Source organism: Pieris brassicae, chromosome 4, assembly GCF_905147105.1.
Source record: "Pieris brassicae chromosome 4, ilPieBrab1.1, whole genome shotgun sequence".
Classification (NCBI taxonomy): Eukaryota; Metazoa; Arthropoda; class Insecta; order Lepidoptera; family Pieridae; genus Pieris; species Pieris brassicae.
Genome location: NC_059668.1, coordinates 939,536 through 960,141, shown reverse-complemented (window position 1 = coordinate 960,141; position 20,606 = coordinate 939,536). Strand labels below are relative to the sequence as shown.

At 31.8% G+C, this 20,606-nt stretch overlaps 1 protein-coding gene across 2 annotated transcripts; it reads right to left on the bottom strand.

Annotated features, from left to right (window-relative positions):
• Window positions 1-148: 148 nt before the first annotated feature.
• Window positions 149-20,606, bottom strand: LOC123708555 (scavenger receptor class B member 1-like). 2 transcript variants are annotated; one of them, XM_045659325.1, is made up of 11 exons: window positions 20,495-20,606; window positions 15,412-15,454; window positions 13,871-13,965; window positions 11,236-11,402; window positions 10,665-10,812; window positions 8,114-8,314; window positions 6,828-6,943; window positions 5,341-5,609; window positions 2,022-2,140; window positions 1,533-1,658; window positions 149-803 (listed from the first exon to the last, which is right to left on the bottom strand). In XM_045659325.1, the coding sequence occupies exons 2-11, from the start codon at window positions 15,449-15,451 to the stop codon at window positions 561-563; spliced, it is 1,524 nt and encodes a 507-aa protein (XP_045515281.1). In that variant the 5' UTR covers window positions 15,452-15,454; window positions 20,495-20,606; the 3' UTR covers window positions 149-560. The 2 variants fall into 2 exon arrangements, with proteins under 2 accessions (XP_045515281.1, XP_045515282.1); XM_045659326.1 differs by lacking the exon at window positions 20,495-20,606 and adding an exon at window positions 14,391-14,569 and having other exon boundaries at window positions 15,412-15,437.

Here is a 20,606-nt window from a genome sequence, read left to right as displayed (position 1 = left end):
TGAATATTATTAGAATTAAAAAAAAATAATATAGATGTTAGAATTTCGGGGGCGTGACATCAGCATTTCTGAAGGTGATTTTTATAGAAAAAAATACTAGATTAATTAAGATTATTTAATTGTAAATTACCTGTATCATTATTAAACATTATGTTTTATTATTAACATTAAAATAACTTAAATAAAATTTATATACAAAATAACATTTAGTGACTCGATCTTATACGGTAGATTATAACAAAATAATCACACATTAAGAAGATAAGAAACTGGCTTTTTACTTCTAAGATTAGATTCAGGTTGGCATTGCGTATTAGTATACCCTAAAAATTCAACTACTTTAGCTAGACGGAAACAATACAAATAAAATTTCCGTAAAACACGCCATGTTTTTTCAGTTGAATTAGGCGAAACTATACATACAAAATAAAATAGATAAATGTGACAACTATTATAAAACTTATTTATGTGAAGAGATCGTATAGATTGTAATTCCTGTATCATTTGCAATTATTGGTAGAATATCATTGCATTTGCGCTTTTCCACGTAAAATTACAATTTAACTACCATCTAATTTAATATCTTTTTTGTACCTATCATCGAAAAGAGGCTGTGCTTGTGTGAAATCGCGCAAATTTATTTTTTCCATGCGTAATGGAGGTAGATGGGATTTAAAAACAAATGCTAGTAGAACCGAGCCGATGATGAAGGAGAGAGCCTCTACGGTGTACATCACATGAGGCAAAATACCGTAGATAAGCCACAGGTTGCTTTTGAGTTCCTCATCCAGATCTTCTTGTTCCTGTAAATAATGTTGATGGTAAGAAAAATAAGCCATAATGTCAATGTATTTTCTTCAACGAATATCCCGCAAGAGTTTCAGAAGTCAGAATAAGAAGGATTTAAAATTTTGAAATTTTACTTTTATTCGTTTAATCGAGTTACGGTAAACAAAGTAGTCAGTTAGATACAATTATTATTATTTTCTTATGTAGCCCAGTCCACATTTCAAGGATCGTCATGCTCGCTTGTGGCGGCGTCCATGCGTGGGGTTGTCTCTCTCCGTTGTGGGCCGATGGCTGGCCATGCGTCATACTCGTAAACGGTTGGTGGTGTACTTGAATTCGTGTATGCGGTGATGTTAGTTATTTTTGACTATGTTTTTGCGTGTCGTTCCCACGAGAATGTAAGTGCGTGCGCCTATTTGACCATGCCTCCTGCTGATGTCATGTGAACATGGTGTAATGGTTGCAGCTCCTTACAAACGTTGTGTAAAACAAAACAAAACTTGGCGATTAAAAATAGTGGCGGAGAGTTTATTGCCAGTTCTCCTCTTCCGTTCTACGCCCTTAATTTGAGAACTGGCAGTAAATGTAAAATTAGAAGCAATTTATGTATATTTCTTTTTTAATGACGTTCATAAGTGTACATTGTGTTACCTATATGAATCAATGATTTTTAACTTTGACTAGTGCAAATGTGAACGGAGTTGAGTAAATTTTCAAATAACAAAATTCTTTGCAAAACTTACGATTTTGAAGTACGCTGCAGGTATTATCATGTCTGAGAAGGGGCTCGTAGCTGAGTTGAAGTTAACATTCGCAACTTGGACGCTCAATTGTAAGGTTAATTTTGTGGCCATAACTGTGCCAAGTTTCTAAAAAAAAACACAAATTAATCATGTAGAAACTAGTTTGACTTGTATGCGTTATCGTATGTAGGTGTTCAAAGTACAGAATCAAACTCAATGTTTCTTTAATGCATATAATGATATTATTATAAATGTAGTCGTAATTAAATATAATATATAACATTAAATAGTAAGAAATTGTGGGGAAGACAAAGACGAAGACGCCTTTTTTTCAATTGTTTATTTTGTATTATAAAACTATTTTAACGATTTAAAAGTATTTACTAGTAATAAAAGGGAAAATTACTGCTTTTGACGGTATTGTGTACCTCCGTATGAGTGTGCCAAAGTAAATCAAAAGTTCTTAAACAAGGAAATTAAATAACTTACACGATCGATCAGCACATCACTGCCATGAAGTTCCTCGTCAGGTTCTATGCCCTCAATCCGTTCGTAAATTACGGGGTCGGCGTTCAAAAAATGCGCGTTTGACAGAACAAAACTTAGACCTGAAATATTTAAGTACATTTTTAGTCTAGACAAACAATTTTATGCAAAGTCTTAGCAATTATCACTTTAAAAAAATACAATTCTGTCCTAAAAGGTGAACCTAAATCAATCAAGATTGCGTAAACCAATAAAAAAAATCACGCAAAATAATAAACAAGCCTTAGAAATACATTGCGCAAACTTTCCCCCACTCCCTTTGGCACATTGGTGTTAAGGTACTGTAGTAATGTAATTTTTTTGTTAGGAATCAAACCCCATATGTTTACGCTATGTTAATAACTAACAAGACAGACAAATAAATAGTCAAAAAAATCATAGAGACACATTATTATAATAATAATTGTATGTATATTTAGGTGCTTCCTGCTAGGCAACCCAGCATCGGTTCTTTGATACATCAATGTTGAGCTTATAAAAACAATATCAAACTAGGTATCAATTATTTATTTTATAGCAATTTAAACAAGTCTGTTTTACGTGAGACCTTCGATAAGATAGACTTTATAGTTACCACAACACACACACAATCATGAAGTATTGTATTATGAAACGTACAAAAACATTTCATCTTTTATAATTATTTAGTTCATTCAGGTCCAACGATAGATAACGTGACACAATTTTTATTACCTAATAAAGAAAAAACTATCACTGTAACAGATTTTATAATTTGAGGTTTAGAAGCAATAAAGGTGTTGTAGTGCCACTGGATTGTCAACATTATACTTATATAAGAAAAACTATCACTGTAACAGATTTTATAATTTGAGGTTAAGAAGCAATAAATGTGTTGTAGTGCCACTGGATTGTCAACATTATACTTATATAAGAAAAACTATCACTGTAACAGATTTTATAATTTGAGGTTAAGAAGCAATAAATGTGTTGTAGTGCCACTGGATTGTCAACATTATACTTATATAAGAAAAACTATCACTGTAACAGATTTTATAATTTGAGGTTAAGAAGCAATAAATGTGTTGTAGTGCCACTGGATTGTCAACATTATACTTATATAAGAAAAACTATCACTGTAACAGATTTTATAATTTGAGGTTAAGAAGCAATAAATGTGTTGTAGTGCCACTGGATTGTCAACATTATACTTATATAAGAAAAACTATCACTGTAACAGATTTTATAATTTGAGGTTAAGAAGCAATAAATGTGTTGTAGTGCCACTGGATTGTCAACATTATACTTATATAAGAAAAACTATCACTGTAACAGATTTTATAATTTGAGGTTAAGAAGCAATAAATGTGTTGTAGTGCCACTGGATTGTCAACATTATACTTATATAAGAAAAACTATCACTGTAACAGATTTTATAATTTGAGGTTAAGAAGCAATAAATGTGTTGTAGTGCCACTGGATTGTCAACATTATACTTATATAAGAAAAACTATCACTGTAACAGATTTTATAATTTGAGGTTAAGAAGCAATAAATGTGTTGTAGTGCCACTGGATTGTCAACATTATACTTATATAAGAAAAACTATCACTGTAACAGATTTTATAATTTGAGGTTTAGAAGCAATAAAGGTGTTGTAGTGCCACTGGATTGTCAACATTATACTTATATAAGAAAAACTATCACTGTAACAGATTTTATAATTTTAGGTTTAGAAGCAATAAAGGTGTTGTAGTGCCACTGGATTGTCAACATTATACTTATATAAGAAAAACTATCACTGTAACAGATTTTATAATTTGAGGTTTAGAAGCAATAAAGGTGTTGTAGTGCCACTGGACTGTCAACATTATACTTATATAAGAAAAACTATCACTGTAACAGATTTTATAATTTGAGGTTTAGAAGCAATAAAGGTGTTGTAGTGCCACTGGATTGTCAACATTATACTTTTATAAGAAAAACTATCACTGTAACAGATTTTATAATTTGAGGTTTAGAAGCAATAAAGGTGTTGTAGTGCCACTGGATTGTCAACATTATACTTATATATATATATAACTATAACTATGGTAATGAGTTTATTTGAAATAGTTAACGAGCTAATGTTATTAAATAAAAACAATATTAATACAACATCATGATGTCGCTTATAAAAGCGGAGTAAGAATGAAAAGTGTTACAAGGTTAGGAATATCTATTTTTAAAAGCTTTCGTTGCGTAATTAAATAATCTATGTATATAAAAGAAAGCTTGTTAGTTACACTATTTATAACTCAAGAACGGCTGAATCAATTTGGCTAAAAATTGGTGGGGAGGTAGCAGGTTCACACAAAAAAATGAAAAAATTATCAGTGAAAACAAAGGTCGAGCCGTTGCTTTTGTTAAAAATTATATAACAAAACGAATCTGACAGCAAAACCTATGGTTAAGTATGACATTTAGAATAATTTAAAATGGGAAGTTTTAAAGTAGATAGGTTGTATTTATTTCGAGTTATTATTATCATGCGGATAGCTTGCTTTTGATTAAGTGGATACAAGAATAGTTCAGATTATATACCATTTGATGTTTTTTAACTTTGGAATTGTACTTTGTATTGAATATATGTATGTAAACACAACGTGTGTCGTTTCCGATAGTAATAAATAATTTAATGTGTCCGAAGCTGCCTTTATAATCTTGTTAATTAATATTATCCCTATCCAAATTCATATTTTTTGCTCCATAAGTATTAATTTTTTTTTTGTATGGCCCGCACGGTTTGTGCATTGTGGCCCAGGGTAAAAACAGGGAAACGGGTAAAACAATATAATTTTTTTTTTAAATAGGGGGCAAACGGGCAGGAGGCTCACCTGATGTTAAGTGATACCACCGCCCATGGACAATCTCAATGCCAGAGGGCTCGCGAGTGCGTTGCCGGCCTTTTAAGAATTTGTACGCTCTTTTCTTGAAGGACCCTAAGTCGAATTGGTTCGGAAATACTTCAGTGGGCAGCTGGTTCCACATAGCGGTGGTGCGCGGCAAAAACTGCTTTAAAAACGCTCAGTCGTGGAACGTCGGACGTCGAGGTGATACGGGTGGAATTTTGTATTAATTATTAATTTTGGAATTTTCAAAGGGAAAGGAATTTAAGAATGTGTGTGAATGTGAATGTGAGTGTAAGACAAGATATTTACATAAATTTACTTTCATATTGTCTAAATTTTTATATCATTACTTAAGATAAAAGCTGCTAAAAGTTTATATACATGTGGGTCTAATGTTTAATATATTTACTTACCGAAGAAACATGGAGATATATCGGAAACGCCATTAACACAGTCCTCATTCTTGCAAAGACATATGTTATCTGTATTATTTGAGTAGGAATCGTCACTGAAGGTGTAGTGGAAGACCTCTGGGCCATAGTCCATGGTCCTCGTGTCGCGATATTGAAGATTGAAGATCCGACAAAACACGTTGCGGTAGAGACGTAGAGGTGTGTCTTCCGTGAGGTCTGGTGGGTATATAAGACCCTCATAAGCATCTGCAAAGGTGTTACAGCGGGACCTGTAAGTTTTAAAGATATTTTTTGAAGTGAAACCTTTCCTTATCGGCGTTGTAAAAAAATGTACTTTCACATTTTTCGGTTACGCGTCACATTTTTCCGTAGATCGCCATCGTTTTCTTGTCCCTAACACGGTTAATTCGAAGAGATTCGAAGCCATTAATAACGAAAATATATAATAACGATAACAATGTTAGTAATAATTCAATAACAATGATAATGAAATTCTGTAATAATCTTAGTAGTAATAAGGTTAAATATAATAATTGTATTATTTGTATTCATGTCTATGATAATACAAGCCTTTTGTTAAAGTATAACTTTATTTAAGCAATTTCTGTAAAGTTGCAAATAGTAGATTATTTTTCGACAAATAAGGTCATAAAGAAGTTTCACTTCTAACTACACACGCACACATTTTTTTTTAATAAAAAAAAACTAGAAAACTTCGAAAGGCGAAACGACAGCGGGTACTGTTTGATTCGTCAAATGTATGACTAGTCTAATATGGATTGACATGCGACATTATACGTCCGATAACAATTAAACGCAATGTTTCGTCTCATATGATATTTGACGTTCATTAAGAGTGAATTCATTCTTGTTTTAAGAGTGAATTTTTAAAAATTGGGTAGAATCTTAGTTAAGTTGTTAAGATTAGTTGCTAACATTGTGAAAGTAGCTAGGACAGTGTACGTGGGAAATCTTCCAGAGAATCTGCAAGATTGTTATGCGCCATTAAAGAAGAGGCGTCGAGGGCCAGGGAGATGGATCCCTTAGCCCATCTACGTCGCCGTAGGAGACAAGAGTTTCAACGCGTTGTGCAGTCCTGGCGTATGTTAAAGCATCCTTGCAATATATATATATATATTGCAAGTGTTATGTACGACTATAGATTATGCCAAGGTTCATTCCACATCATTAATGAACCGTGATAGGTGGCCGTGATTTTTTGTATTAATTGCGTTTCGTTATTGTAATACAAATGTAGAACAAGCCAGCCTTTTGTCACCCGATGAAGATAAATATAAAAAATTGCGACTGGAACAGTTACAGAACAAAACACACTCCACGAGATGGACGGCCAACTCCTAGAAATGCCTCTCACCAAAAGCACATGAATAAAATGTTTGCAATCTCACATGAGTTAAATACGTTTAGTTAAGGCCCCAGATAACACAGAGTTACCGATTTCTATCGGTTTAACATATAATACTCACGGTGTAATATCATATCCGAGTGGTGTAACACCAGCTTCACCATTATAGGTTTTAATTTCGAATTTATCTTGAGTTGTTGATCCCACTTCTAACCTGAAGTCGTCGATGTCATACAGCTGGAATAATTTTTTTTTTATAAATAAATTACCGAATATAAAACACTTCCGTATATGCTTATAAATGACTTAACGTATTATTCTGATATTATGTTCATGTACTTATGATATGACATTATGAAAATGACCACGACCTTTGCATGCTGTTTTTTATATGGCTGGAATTTTATAAATAATCGATCTAAATGTAACACTGTCTTTGCAAATAAACGAGTTATTATTTTATTTATTTTATTATTTATATAATACAGCACTGGGGATCTCAAATGAAGGCGTAGAATGAACAAGAAGGATCAGCAAGTAGTTCTCTGTTATTATTTTTAAATAGCCAGTCGATAATAGATTTGTAATATTAAATATAAAAATAAAATAAAATAAATATTACAGTTTTAATTTGTTTTGCACTTATATAGAGTGTTTAAAATGGGAATAGGATTATCAAATTAGACAAAGATATATGTTTCTCTGATACGTATAATTTGGAAAAATCAAAGAATTTTATGCTTCAGTTACAAAAATCCAAAGCAGGAGAAAATGTTCAGATATAATCTACTTTGCGTTTAATAATCTTACAACATAAAATATGTTATGTCAATAATGCCATACAGCTGAAATACAGCATTATATATTAGCAAATTATAATATAATAAATTTAAAACTCTCGTTAAACGTAAATTTATCAAAAATATTTTATAAATTTGACGATTATTTAAATGATCATTAGGATTGATTTTCACCAGTTCAAACTGTTTGTATGACTCAAACGTGGTGATTAAAAAGAGTGGCGGAGAGTTTCTTGCGAGTTCTTCTTGCCCGCTCTACTCCCTTGACTTGCGAACTGGTAGTAAATGTAAATTTAGAATCAATTTAACATCTTTTCTGTTAACATTCATAAATGTACTTGTGTACCTTTATCAATAAAGTTATTTTGAAATGTTGGGATAATTTAAAATTTAGAATTATGTAAATAACTATAAGTTTTATTAATAATACATAGCTTTAATCCGTTCAAAAAGTGTTTTTCTTAAAGTTATTTTGAGTTTGAGATTATAAATTATTTTTTAATCATCTGATAACGCGATATACATAACTGACCTAACTTTTAATTTTCTCACTAAGTGAATTAATAAAGATTCTTTGAGCCGAAAAATAAAACATATATTTACGTACTCTGTCTAATAATCCCATTTTCTCGAACTTAATGACACCAGGCATGACCTTATGACCAAAGTTGATTAGGGGTTCATCAAAACCCCACAGGAACTCATGAGCAGATATCTTCAGAATTGGTTCGGACTCAAGTTGTTTGGCAAGCATATTGAACCCAATTCTTGTTAGAAATGCAGATTTGGACACCACTGATGCTATAGCCTGAAAAATCATTTCTTAATTAAATGTTTTTGTTTTGACTCCATGAGACCCACTTTTTGGAACCGTGCAACTAGACGTTTCATAAGAGCCTGCAAAGGCCTATTTGAAATAAAAAAAACTTTTGATTTTGATTTTGATTGATTGTCGGTAAAGGAAAAATCGTGAAGAAACCGGCTTGCCTTACACCCATACGATAGGATATGTCAGGCACAGGAGGTTGACCACCTACTTTTACCTACTACCTACCTATCAATTAAAATAATATATAATCTTATATATACTTAACCTACATAACCAAAATAACAAACTCATTGAAATAAAATTTAAAAAGAAAACGTAAACAGATACGGAAATCTGAAGCCTAGACCTAAAAAGGTTGTAACGGCACAGATTTTTTTTTATTTACTCGCAAATATGACTTATAAGTCAGCTAAACATGCAATGTTGACATTATTTGTTAATATAATTGTATGTTTAATGCAAATAAAATAATCTTATTAATCTTTAGACTGACTAATTCGTCAAGCATTTGATCTCTATTAAGCATTTGATCTCTATTAAGCATTTGATCTCTATTAAGCATTTGATCTCTATTAAGCATTTGATCTCTATTAAGCATTTGATCTCTATTAAGCATTTGATCTCTATTAAGCATTTGATCTCTATTAAGCATTTGATCTCTATTAAGCATTTGATCTCTATTAAGCATTTGATCTCTATTAAGCATTTGATCTCTATTAAGCATTTGATCTCTATTAAGCATTTGATCTCTATTAAGCATTTGATCTCTATTAAGCATTTGATCTCTATTAAGCATTTGATCTCTATTAAGCATTTGATCTCTATTAAGCATTTGATCTCTATTAAGCATTTGATCTCTATTAAGCATTTGATCTCTATTAAGCATTTGATCTCTATTAAGCATTTGATCTCTATTAAGCATTTGATCTCTATTAAGCATTTGATCTCTATTAAGCATTTGATCTCTATTAAGCATTTGATCTCTATTAAGCATTTGATCTCTATTAAGCATTTGATCTCTATTAAGCATTTGATCTCTATTAAGCATTTGATCTCTATTAAGCATTTGATCTCTATTAAGCATTTGATCTCTATTAAGCATTTGATCTCTATTAAGCATTTGATCTCTATTAAGCATTTGATCTCTATTAAGCATTTGATCTCTATTAAGCATTTGATCTCTATTAAGCATTTGATCTCTATTAAGCATTTGATCTCTATTAAGCATTTGATCTCTATTAAGCATTTGATCTCTATTAAGCATTTGATCTCTATTAAGCATTTGATCTCTATTAAGCATTTGATCTCTATTAAGCATTTGATCTCTATTAAGCATTTGATCTCTATTAAGCATTTGATCTCTATTAAGCATTTGATCTCTATTAAGCATTTGATCTCTATTAAGCATTTGATCTCTATTAAGCATTTGATCTCTATTAAGCATTTGATCTCTATTAAGCATTTGATCTCTATTAAGCATTTGATATCTATTAAGCATTTGATCTCTATTAAGCATTTGATCTCTATTAAGCATTTGATCTCTATTAAGCATTTGATCTCTATTAAGCATTTGATCTCTATTAAGCATTTGATCTCTATTAAGCATTTGATCTCTATTAAGCATTTGATCTCTATTAAGCATTTGATCTCTATTAAGCATTTGATCTCTATTAAGCATTTGATCTCTATTAAGCATTTGATCTTTATTAAGCATTTGATCTCTATTAAGCATTTAATCTCTATTAACTGGGGATATTATAGTGTACTCTATAGCTTTTTCATTCATCAGTCGTAAATCACTCTTAAAATAAAAGAATTACTTTAGCTACGATACACTTTATTTATTAAAGTACATCATACATAATGCATTTAGTATAGTGTAAGATACAATCTATATATTCAAAAATATAAGTACAGAAAGTAAGTTTTAGATTTTTAGCAGGTAGTAATTTTTGCAATGCGGATTAGGTACCAGATAGGCGCTTAACTCTGGCTTTTTTATCAGCTCACTATCGAATATCGAGCTGGATATGTAATGTTTATTTTGTTGGTTTGCGAATAATTCGAATTTAAAACATAATTTTATTAATTTTTAATGGTGACAAGTTCATCATCTAGGTAATTCCCAATTATGTTTCATCGTTTTGATCCCGGTGGGATTCGAACCCACATGTTGAAGAAAATCACAAAAAAAATAATTGGATTATGCTCTTCGGTCTGCACGACCACAGCTTTCCTCACATCAGCGTAGGAAAATTGTTGGGAATTTTCAATAAATACGATAATAAATCATCATGCAAGTATTTTTCTAAGAGCTTAATAGACTCACCAACATGGCAATGTTTGGAAGGGTGAGGTTTACGTCTTTTGGATCCGCCACTGACCTCTCAGGAACAAATCGGGGAAAGAGCTTTGGAGAATACCTCATTACTCCCAGTTCTTCATCCAACTCGAAATCAGCATTTGTACGATATTCTCTATAATATTAATTTGACATAAATATTATTTCGTACCAGAGTACGATATGCTAACTGTTTTACTAATTAAAATTGACAATAAACTAGAAAACTTCAGTTATATATTACTTTTAAAACTACGGTAATTGTTACAAACTCTTTTATCTTAAATATATGACAATTTAGGTAAACATAAATGTTACAAAAAACAATGAAAACGTACAATTAAAATATATACAAATAAAATTAAAAAAAAAAAACAAAAAAAATTGGTAAGCACAAAATAATGATCTTAATCAAATGCGTTGCCAGCTTTTAAGGAATCACACTCGCTTTCTTGAAGGATCCTAAGTCGAATTGACCGGAAATACTTCAGTGACTTCAACAAATCATATGGTAAAATTGCTTTAACGAAACGATCAGTTCTATAATAAAGATACTCACTGGTATGTAAATGGGCCGACTTCTTCAACCTTCAACTTAGTATCGATTCCTGCTAGAAACAGATCAGCGTTAGTGATATTGAAGAGGTACGCCTGCACGTATGCCCCTGGAAGATTTGGCTTCAGAAGTAGTTCGTACAGCATCGAGCCTTTAGCTATTCTTGTTTTCTGAAAGATAAAAATAAAATATAAAAGGATATTATACATAGTTTACTATTTAAGCAGGTGATATATTACACTTTCTGTTATATAGCCCCCCAAGAACTTTTACCTTGATAACACTAAAAATGTTTGGAAAATGAAAAACTTAATGGAGAAAGTTGCCAATACTTTCATTGTTTTTTGAAGTAATCTCCGATCCCGATGAAGAATCTACACATCGTCGCATTCGATGGAATTTTATCTTTAGTTCTCGGGATTAAATGAGAGTCGCAGGGTGCCAGGTCAGGACTGTATCGCGGATGACTCATTATCTCAACACCTGCCATAGTCAAATTTTCAACAGTCCGCTTTCCGGGTGCGCTGAAGCATTGTCGTGGTGAAGGAGGATCCTACTTCGAGGGGCTGTCAAATTCTTTCTTTCCAAGACAACAGGTAAACAGCGATTGACATACCAGTCTACAGTAATTGTCCTTCCATCTTGTAGTACAACTGTCGCGAAATGACTTAGTTATCTAGTTAATTAGTTAGAGTGATTTGGAAAAACCTTTAATTCTTCTCTATAATAATATTATTGGCTCACTGCTACAACGCGAAAGAAATTAAGCATATAAGATATTTTTCCAACCACTACTACTACTACTATTTCAGATAAACGTTTTATGTAAAACATGAATTAAAATTTTTCTTCATAAGCCCAAGTTCGGAGCCCAGATTGACGTGACATACACAATAGCGAGTGCTAACTTTAATGCTAGAATTCGAAATTGCATACAAAAACACTGCTGTAATTAGTTACACAATATTGAATTCGGTCAGTTACACAGTTAACAGTTAGTCAAGTCAAGTCAGCCATTTAACTTTGAAATCAATTTACGATAACATTTAAATAATACGATAATATTTATTACCCGTCCCGGCTTCGCATGTGTTCGTAAGTTTGAAACAATTAATATCTAAACCTTCCTCGTTAATTGGTTAAAAAATACGTCCTATAAATCTTTACAACTTTTCACTGAAACGGATTCGTAAATATCGTGGCTTTTCAGAGATTAAACCTCCTAGGTTCAACCTCACAAACTTGACCACTTAAAAATATTTTAGTATAGTTATTACATTTTTCGTTAACATTTTTATTAAAAAAAAATATATCAGACCTTTTTAGGTCTGGGCTTAATCCTGTATCTGTTTCATGATTATTTTTAAATTAGCGAGTATTATATATTTGGCAAGTAGGTGATCAGCCTTCTGTGCCTGACGCACGCCATCGACGTTTTTTCCTTATTGTGTCTACTTTCACCGTTCGAGCTAATGTTAAATGAGCACATAGAAAGAAAATCCATTGGTGCACAGCCAGGGATCGAACCTACGACCTCAGGTATGAGCGTCGCATGCTGAAGCCACTAGGTCAACACTGCTGAAACATGTTTATAATAGTGTCAAAAATTTAAATCAACTCAAAATATTATCATCGTCAACCTAATCTCTTTTTTATGATAATGATTGAATTTATTTAAAGGTTTGAATGTCCGCGAGGAACACGTGATTTCTAATAATATGACGCACATATGTTTTTGCGCCGACCCTAATAAATGAGATATCCAAACCAGTGTACCAACTTTTTTTGTGCATGCAACACATTAACATTTCTAAAATGCTTATGTCCCCTGAATTTAGCATAATTTTTAATAATAAAAAATTGAATTATTCTCATAAGATACTCAAATGATAGGAACAAACTAGGAAATTATTAACGAAACATAGTAAGTAACGTAAGTAAAGTTTTCAAAACATATAATCAAAAAAAAAGAAAACAAAAACAGCTAAAAATTAAATTAGCTAAATTTTAATAAGTTTTGGTATAGGCCTCTTAATAATCTAATTGTGCCCCTGTGGGGCGTGGACTCCAACCTTGGGAAACACTGATCAAAACTTTCAAGATTTATTATCATCTATATTTTAATCTAAAAAGTTTCCTTTGTTCGCTAATATTTATTTAATATAATTCCAAAAAAAATTGATGAAACATTTTCTTAAGAATCTTGCTACAAGTGCGCATGTGCAATAGTTACTTATTTGACTCGTTCGGGCTTAAACATTTAAAAACATTTACTCATATACAATATACACTTATGAACGTCAAAAAATAAATATATATGAAATGCTTCTAATTTTTTCATTTTCTTAAATCAAGCATTTAAGAACTGGCAGTAAATTATTTTTCGTAGAACGGAAGAGAAGAACTGGCAATAATCTCTCCGCCACTCTTTTTAAGCGTTAAGTTTTTTGTTTTACATAAGGTTGTAAGGAGCTGCAACATTACACCATGTTCCACATGATAAGTAATTAATAAGAATAAAATAAATTAAAAACAAAGATTTGTCCTCTATCAGCAGGAGGCATGGTGAAATAGGACCACTAACACTAGCATAACTAACATCACCATCATCACCCACATAAAAAAATCGAATACTTACATATCTCATAACTATGTGTATCGGATCTATGAGAAAGGCCACGATTGATATAACTATAAGGAACAACCCAATCACTACGAAGGTCACACGTTTACCTGAAACACAAAACAAAATAAACCTCATCTTAAGTTATTTTTTACAACAATACAGAGGCAGAATACGAAATTCCAAACGTATCCGCCTCGAAGTCCGTCGTTCCACAACTGAGCGTTTTTAAGGGCGTTTTTATCAGGCACCACCACTATGTGAAAACAGCTCCCTCTAAAGTATTTCCGAACCCAATTCGACTTAGGGTCCTTCAAGAAAAGAGTTTATCAATTCTTAAAATGCTGGCAACGTACTTGCGAGTCTGCATTGAGAGTGTCCATGGGCGGTGGTATCACTTAACATCAGATGAGCCTCCTGCCCGTTTAACCCTGGTTCTATAACCGGCACTGTGGTCAAACTATGCCGCCATATTATCAGATTTCAGCCATACAATTCGCATCGTGTTACCAACAAAGGCAAAAGATGGACGTACCAAGTGAAAGACTTCCTCAAAACTGTACACTGTCATCTGGCGCTGGACACAAATGAAAATAGATAGTCCATTTCAGATGTCTCCTTGCCAACCGATTGAAGAGCATTACCAGTCTTATCAGAAGCGAGACATACATATGAAAATATTTCAACAACTTGATGTATATGGTTAACCTTAAACTGTTGAATAATTTATTGGGCAGTTAAATTATTAGCCGCGGTAATAAATACTTTACCGTTCTCTCACTCATTAAGCGATGTCAATGTTATTAGTCTAGGGTTTATGGTTTAGTTGAATAAAACGAATGTAAATCTACAGCAGTGGGTCCATGTTATGTTAAATTGATGTTATGCTGACAATATTTTTGTGTATTTCATCAATTAAGATTAGTGTTGGTCCAGTTTTTTGAATCCCTGAGTTCTTTCAAATTCTTATTGGACAAAATATGTTAAAATCTTGACATGTACGTAATTTACACCCATTTGTTTTATAAAATATAACCAGCATGTTTTAGATATAATTGATGACAAACTATTGCGCACATCACAGAAGGTTATATATCTATAAAAAATATGAAGACACAAAGCAATAGCTATAATTGTGCGAACATTGATGATGTAAATTAATTTGTAATTATACATGTTTATTTATGGTTTTATAAAAAATGAAAATTTTACTGACTACGTCAGCCTGTGGGACAGGGAGACCGGAAGACCAACCTGTCTCTATTCACATATTAAAACACATTGTTAGATATTATGATGTTTCGTTTGATCTATCACAGTTGAACGCGTTCATTCATAAGATGAAGATATTTTTATTAACTTTCAAACAGTACGTGAGGTATAAGATAAGGCACTCTAGAGTGACTGTTCTTATAAAAATTATTTATATATTAAAGAAGCACACAAAATACACACACTTACAAAGAACATACAAAAAACACATGCATATGTGATGACATTTAAAGGGAATCTCGAAATATCGAATAAGAATTTTAAACAAAAAAAAAACGACTCACCCGTGGACAAGGACTTGTTTGGTTTCTTCTTGTTTGTCATTATCTAAAACAAAATATAATAAAATATAGTTTTTTTTTCTCTACAAATAAGTGTTGTACCCTTTTCCCATGCCTTTTTAAATTCTTCCCAAACAACTTGTCATCTTAGAACTACCGAACACGCTTAAAAATCTAAACTCATTGCTTTTTTACGTCTGTCTGATGTTAGAATTTTCACATTTCCTTAAAAATACAATCAATGATAGAGACTTCGAAGCATTCCTTAGATAAAGCGGAACTTGAACTAAATGCTAACAAAACAAACAAAAAAACATGATGAAAAGAACAATTATATTAATTATATAAATCATTGGAATTATCAGGAATTGTTCGAGACAATTGTTCGTTGATTTTTATTGTTGCTTTGGTTAATAATTGAGATTCCTTCTGTTTCTAAAAACCATAATTTAATTCGACTTGTTTTGTTATAATTTATAAGTTTGGAATCGTAACATAACGAATAAAAGTACGAAAATTGTTACGACCAATCAGGGCAAAGCATAAGACTTGACTTATCAAGTATCGATGAGGTGTGTTGATGAGTGTTAAAAGGAAACAATCTAAATTATATATTGTAGAATTCCTGTCCTTTGTAGTTGCCCATTAAACAGCATAAGTCAAGTGTCGATGAGGTGTGTTGATGAGTGTTAAAAGGAAACAATCTAAATTATATATTGTAGAAATCCTGTCCTTTGTAGTTGCCCATATGATGCCCATGAAAGTCGCTAACTAATATAAAAATAATAAATAAAAATCGCTGATTTTATTGCTCTTAGGGAACCAATTTTAAAAGCCTTTGAAAAATATATTGTTAGCTTCTAATATTTATTTAATTAAATTCTAAACATTTTTATGAAACAAATTCTTAAGAATCTTGCTACAGGTGCGCATGTGCATTTGACTCGTTCGGTTGTTTACGAATTGACTCGATTGTCGATTGTCGAGTCGGAGGAGGGAGTTGTGATTATAAAAAAGGTTGTGACACATGTGGACGGGCTTTTTTCTTTGTACAAGTTTGAAGTTATACAGTTCACGTAAAATCAGTGAAGTAAATTATAGTGAATTAAGTTATCATTGAAGTGTTTAATTTCCTACGGTAAGAACTAGATCAACTACCGCTAACAATATTATACAATATCAAAATTTTAAGATCTTTCTCACCGTCTTCTGTTCATTTAAAAAATTCTGTATTTTTATTCCAAAATTAACTTATGCATTTCGCTGTAGCCCTCTATCATTCATTCAGTTTTATTAAGTGATTTGAATAATCATTTAAAAGCTTCTTTGGAATCTATTTTAAATGTTCGTTTTGAAACACCTTCTTGGAATCATCGCTTCCTATTTGCTTTGGCGGATTAGAGATACGCAAGATAACAAGTGTGTCGGAATTCCAAAAGTTATTAGGTCACATTTCAATAACAGACTGAGTGGCTGTGGGGTCTAGGGAAACCGGTCGTTGGCTTAATGCTTATCCTTCGACAAACACTGGCACTCTTTTGAACCCTGAATCGCTTTGCATTGCCATTAGCCTCCGCTTAGGAGTGCAGTCACCATAAGTGTCCGTGTGGCTTCGTAAGAGACGATGCAAGCGGCCACATGGAATTTCATTGATCCCTTGGAAAATGGGACGGGCTTTAATACGGGATGCTACTTGTGTGAACACATTTGCCAGGTCTCACCTACTTCGGACGAGCAAAAAATCTTGGGCGTCCATAGAGCAGGTACAAAATAAGAAATGGCACAAATACAAGAGTCTTTCCTCCAACGCGCGCTTGGCGCTTGGTAGATAATACCGGTAACCCCAGAGCTGGTGTTTTCCTCGCTCATCGAATAAGTATCGCTATACAGCGAGAAAATGCTGCCACAGGGACCAAACTTTTAAAAAAAAGTTTTAATTAAAAAAAAATCTTTTTAATAATTTTTATAATTACTTTGCTGGTTATAAAAAATTGTAAATACAAATTATACGTATATTATATGTTAATTAAATAAATTTATAAATGATACACTAGTTCCGTTTTATACGCTCACGGAGTGACACAAAGACTTTCCATAGAAAATTATCGAAACCTATTCGTTATTTGTTTTTATGTATTGTTCGTGCTAAATTATGGAAATACCATCAAACAAACATAATATATTAAAAATTACAACATTATTTTCAAACAAAATACTGTTTTATAGTTATATAAAACATTTAATGGACTACATTATGAACTGAGTTTTATTTGAACAATTGAAAACATTAATTAAATTAACACTTTTTAGTTAAGATTTTGTTGCGTAAATTAATCAATCAGTGGCGCTACATTTTTTTTAGATCTGGGCCTCAGATTTCTGTATGTGTTTCATGACCATTTGTTAATTTAATAGGCAAGTAGGTGACCAGCCGCCTGTGCTTGACACACGCAGGCGACATTTTGGGTCTAAGACAAGCCGAATTCCTGACGACGTTTTACTTCACCGTTCGAGCGAATGTTAAATTTGCGCATAGAAAGAAAGTCCATTGGTCCACAACCGGGGATTGAACCTACGATCTAAGAGGTGAGGGTCGCACGCTGAAGCCACTAGAGCACTGAGCTGTTTCGTCACACTGTGAAAATGATTAACTAATCGTAATTACTAATTAAAACAATATAACTCGTGTAATTTGTTTTAGTTAGGTATTATTAGTCATCTAATACATTTTTATTGTAAGCGAACTTTTGTGTATTTGCAAATAGTCTTGATATGTTGTCTATATCAGTCGAGAATCGTTATCTGTACTTTCATAAAACGAATTCGATTAGAAGTCTTAAGTATTATTGACCTAAGCTTAAACGTCACAGTACAATTTATTATAAAATGTAGATAATGTGTTTATGAAGGTCAATCAAATGATTATAAATTTACATTACTCAACTCAAGGGTATAGAAGTGTATGTGTCACTTATTAATTGTGAAGTTTTCTGATCATGAAACGATATGCACCATACACGTATCGCTCTGCTACTAGCATACATTCAATATCGCTTTATCAATTATCAATTAAAACATGTAACGCTTTAATTGATAATCCGTGAAGAATACAAGTACCTAAATACGTTAAATCTTTTAATGATGTCGTATATCTCAAATTTAAAGAAAAAAGTTGCTTTAAAATTATATATTATTATAATATCTCCGTCGATTTTTTAATTCAGTACCTACTCCCAAATTAATAAATATAGATCTTCGCCAGTGGTCGTATTCCCGTAAATATCCGAATCATTGATCAGATCATTGAAAGAAATATTAGTCAATATCATGTGTCAATCGAAAACAATTCGGGCGGTCGCCGGTGAGTCCAAGGTCAGTCAGTCGTCTTTAAATATTGGCGCTGAATTATCGAATCAAGTCTCGTTACTGATAAATCAATATTTATCTCTTTTCGCATAAAGCACGACAGTTGTTAACAATGGTGAAGATCGCTATGCGCATTGTCACTGCGAGCATTGTAATTTATTTATAATCATACTTTCTAAGGTAAAAATACCAAAAATATCCGAAATATAAAAAATTTATTTTATTTCGAAATCGTAGAAGTAGATACATATTATTATTTTTACTTTATGAACTAGTTTAAATTAAATTATTGAATTTTATATGTTCTGAACCGTTATTTGGACATTTCGATACAAAAAATTTGAAAAAAAATTAACTTTTTTTGAATCACTTATTCAGTCATAATTTGAAGACGAAACAGTCAAATTTTGGTTCAGTCGCGTGATCATATTACGAATTTTCATACAAACTGAATGAACGAAATCTGATTACCGATACAGAGGTTTTTCATGATATGAATAAGCGATGCATCCCAGTTGAAGGTTGTCAATAGCCTCGCAATAAGAGCTACCGTGACAAAATAAACTTCAATAAAAAAACTAAATTTATATTTACTCTTAAATCAATTGTTAAACTGATGACTGAACTTATAGCCGTAAACGTTTTAGAATCACACTTATTTGATAGTTTAGTCAGTTATTACATTTAGCTAATCAAAAACGGTTTGCCTAAACATCTCAGAAAGAACTTTGGTACTATCCGCCATTTGTAAAAGCAAAATTGTTTTTGGTCGCGAGTTCGCCAACGAATGTCGGAATAATTAAAGCGATTCTATATTTTCTTATAGAAACACGACAAAACATGGTTAAGTGGCCGTTGTTCCACAATTTTAGTTTTAAATAATAAGCCTCGCTTCGATATATTCTTAAAACGAAGAAAGGCACACTATTGTCAGTCGTAAGGAGGCGATTATTATGGGAACAATGAGATAAGTTACACTGATAGTGTAACTAATAATTTGCCTTTGATTAAATCATGTAAAATTGAGGGCGTTACTAATAAATAAATTTGCACAAATGTAAACAAATTCAGTGCGTCTAAGATAACTGAACAAAACAGTAAGTGAATCAAGTGTGACAATCGGCCGATTTAAAATATGCATCACCCTCATCAAAGTTTATAAATTAAAAATACGCTTCGAACCATAGTATTTGAAAACATAAAACAAAATATATGTATGCCAATTAGAAAATAATATCTACAATTTATTTCCAGCTTTTTGGAATAGAATTTCCAAATGTTATCTATAAAAAAAACTCCAAGTATGTTATCTCAAGGTTTCGTTATTTCTTATTAATGATAATCGTTTCTTTCAACATAAATATACGGTATTTACAATTTTATAACCTACATAGTAATAATAATAATAAATAAAAATTAAAACGAATTTAAAAAGTTTGGACCCTATGATACCTTATTGGTTTTTTATTCAATTTCCTACTTGTTATTGATAATTGACATCAATTATCAAACTATTTTTATTGTAATATCTAGTATTAGTAATATGTTACAATTATTCATAACTAGCGGCCTGTTCACGATATATTAAGTTTAAAATATTTTGGAAATAGTTTAAATAATCCAGAACTTTTTACGTTACAAAAAAAACTTTCTCTTGTAATATTATTTCAGATAAAAAACAAAAAGTTACATACTCATGATATAAATCAATATAACTCACCAAAAAAAGTAATTCTAAATAAAAAATCCGTCAAATTAAATCGAATGCAAAACGTCAATTCACGCACAGTTATAAACTTCAAATGACGAAGTCTCCAACTGTCATAAAATTA

Coding starts and splice junctions, on each gene's coding strand:
- LOC123708555 (XM_045659325.1), bottom strand. CDS start 15,451: ATGACAAACAAGAAGAAACCAAACAAGTCCTTGTCCACGG. Junction 11,403..13,870: donor TACACATAGTTATGAGATAT/GTAAGTATTCGA, acceptor TTTATCTTTCAG/AAAACAAGAATAGCTAAAGG. Junction 2,141..5,340: donor TATATCTCCATGTTTCTTCG/GTAAGTAAATAT, acceptor TAAATATTTCAG/GTCTAAGTTTTGTTCTGTCA.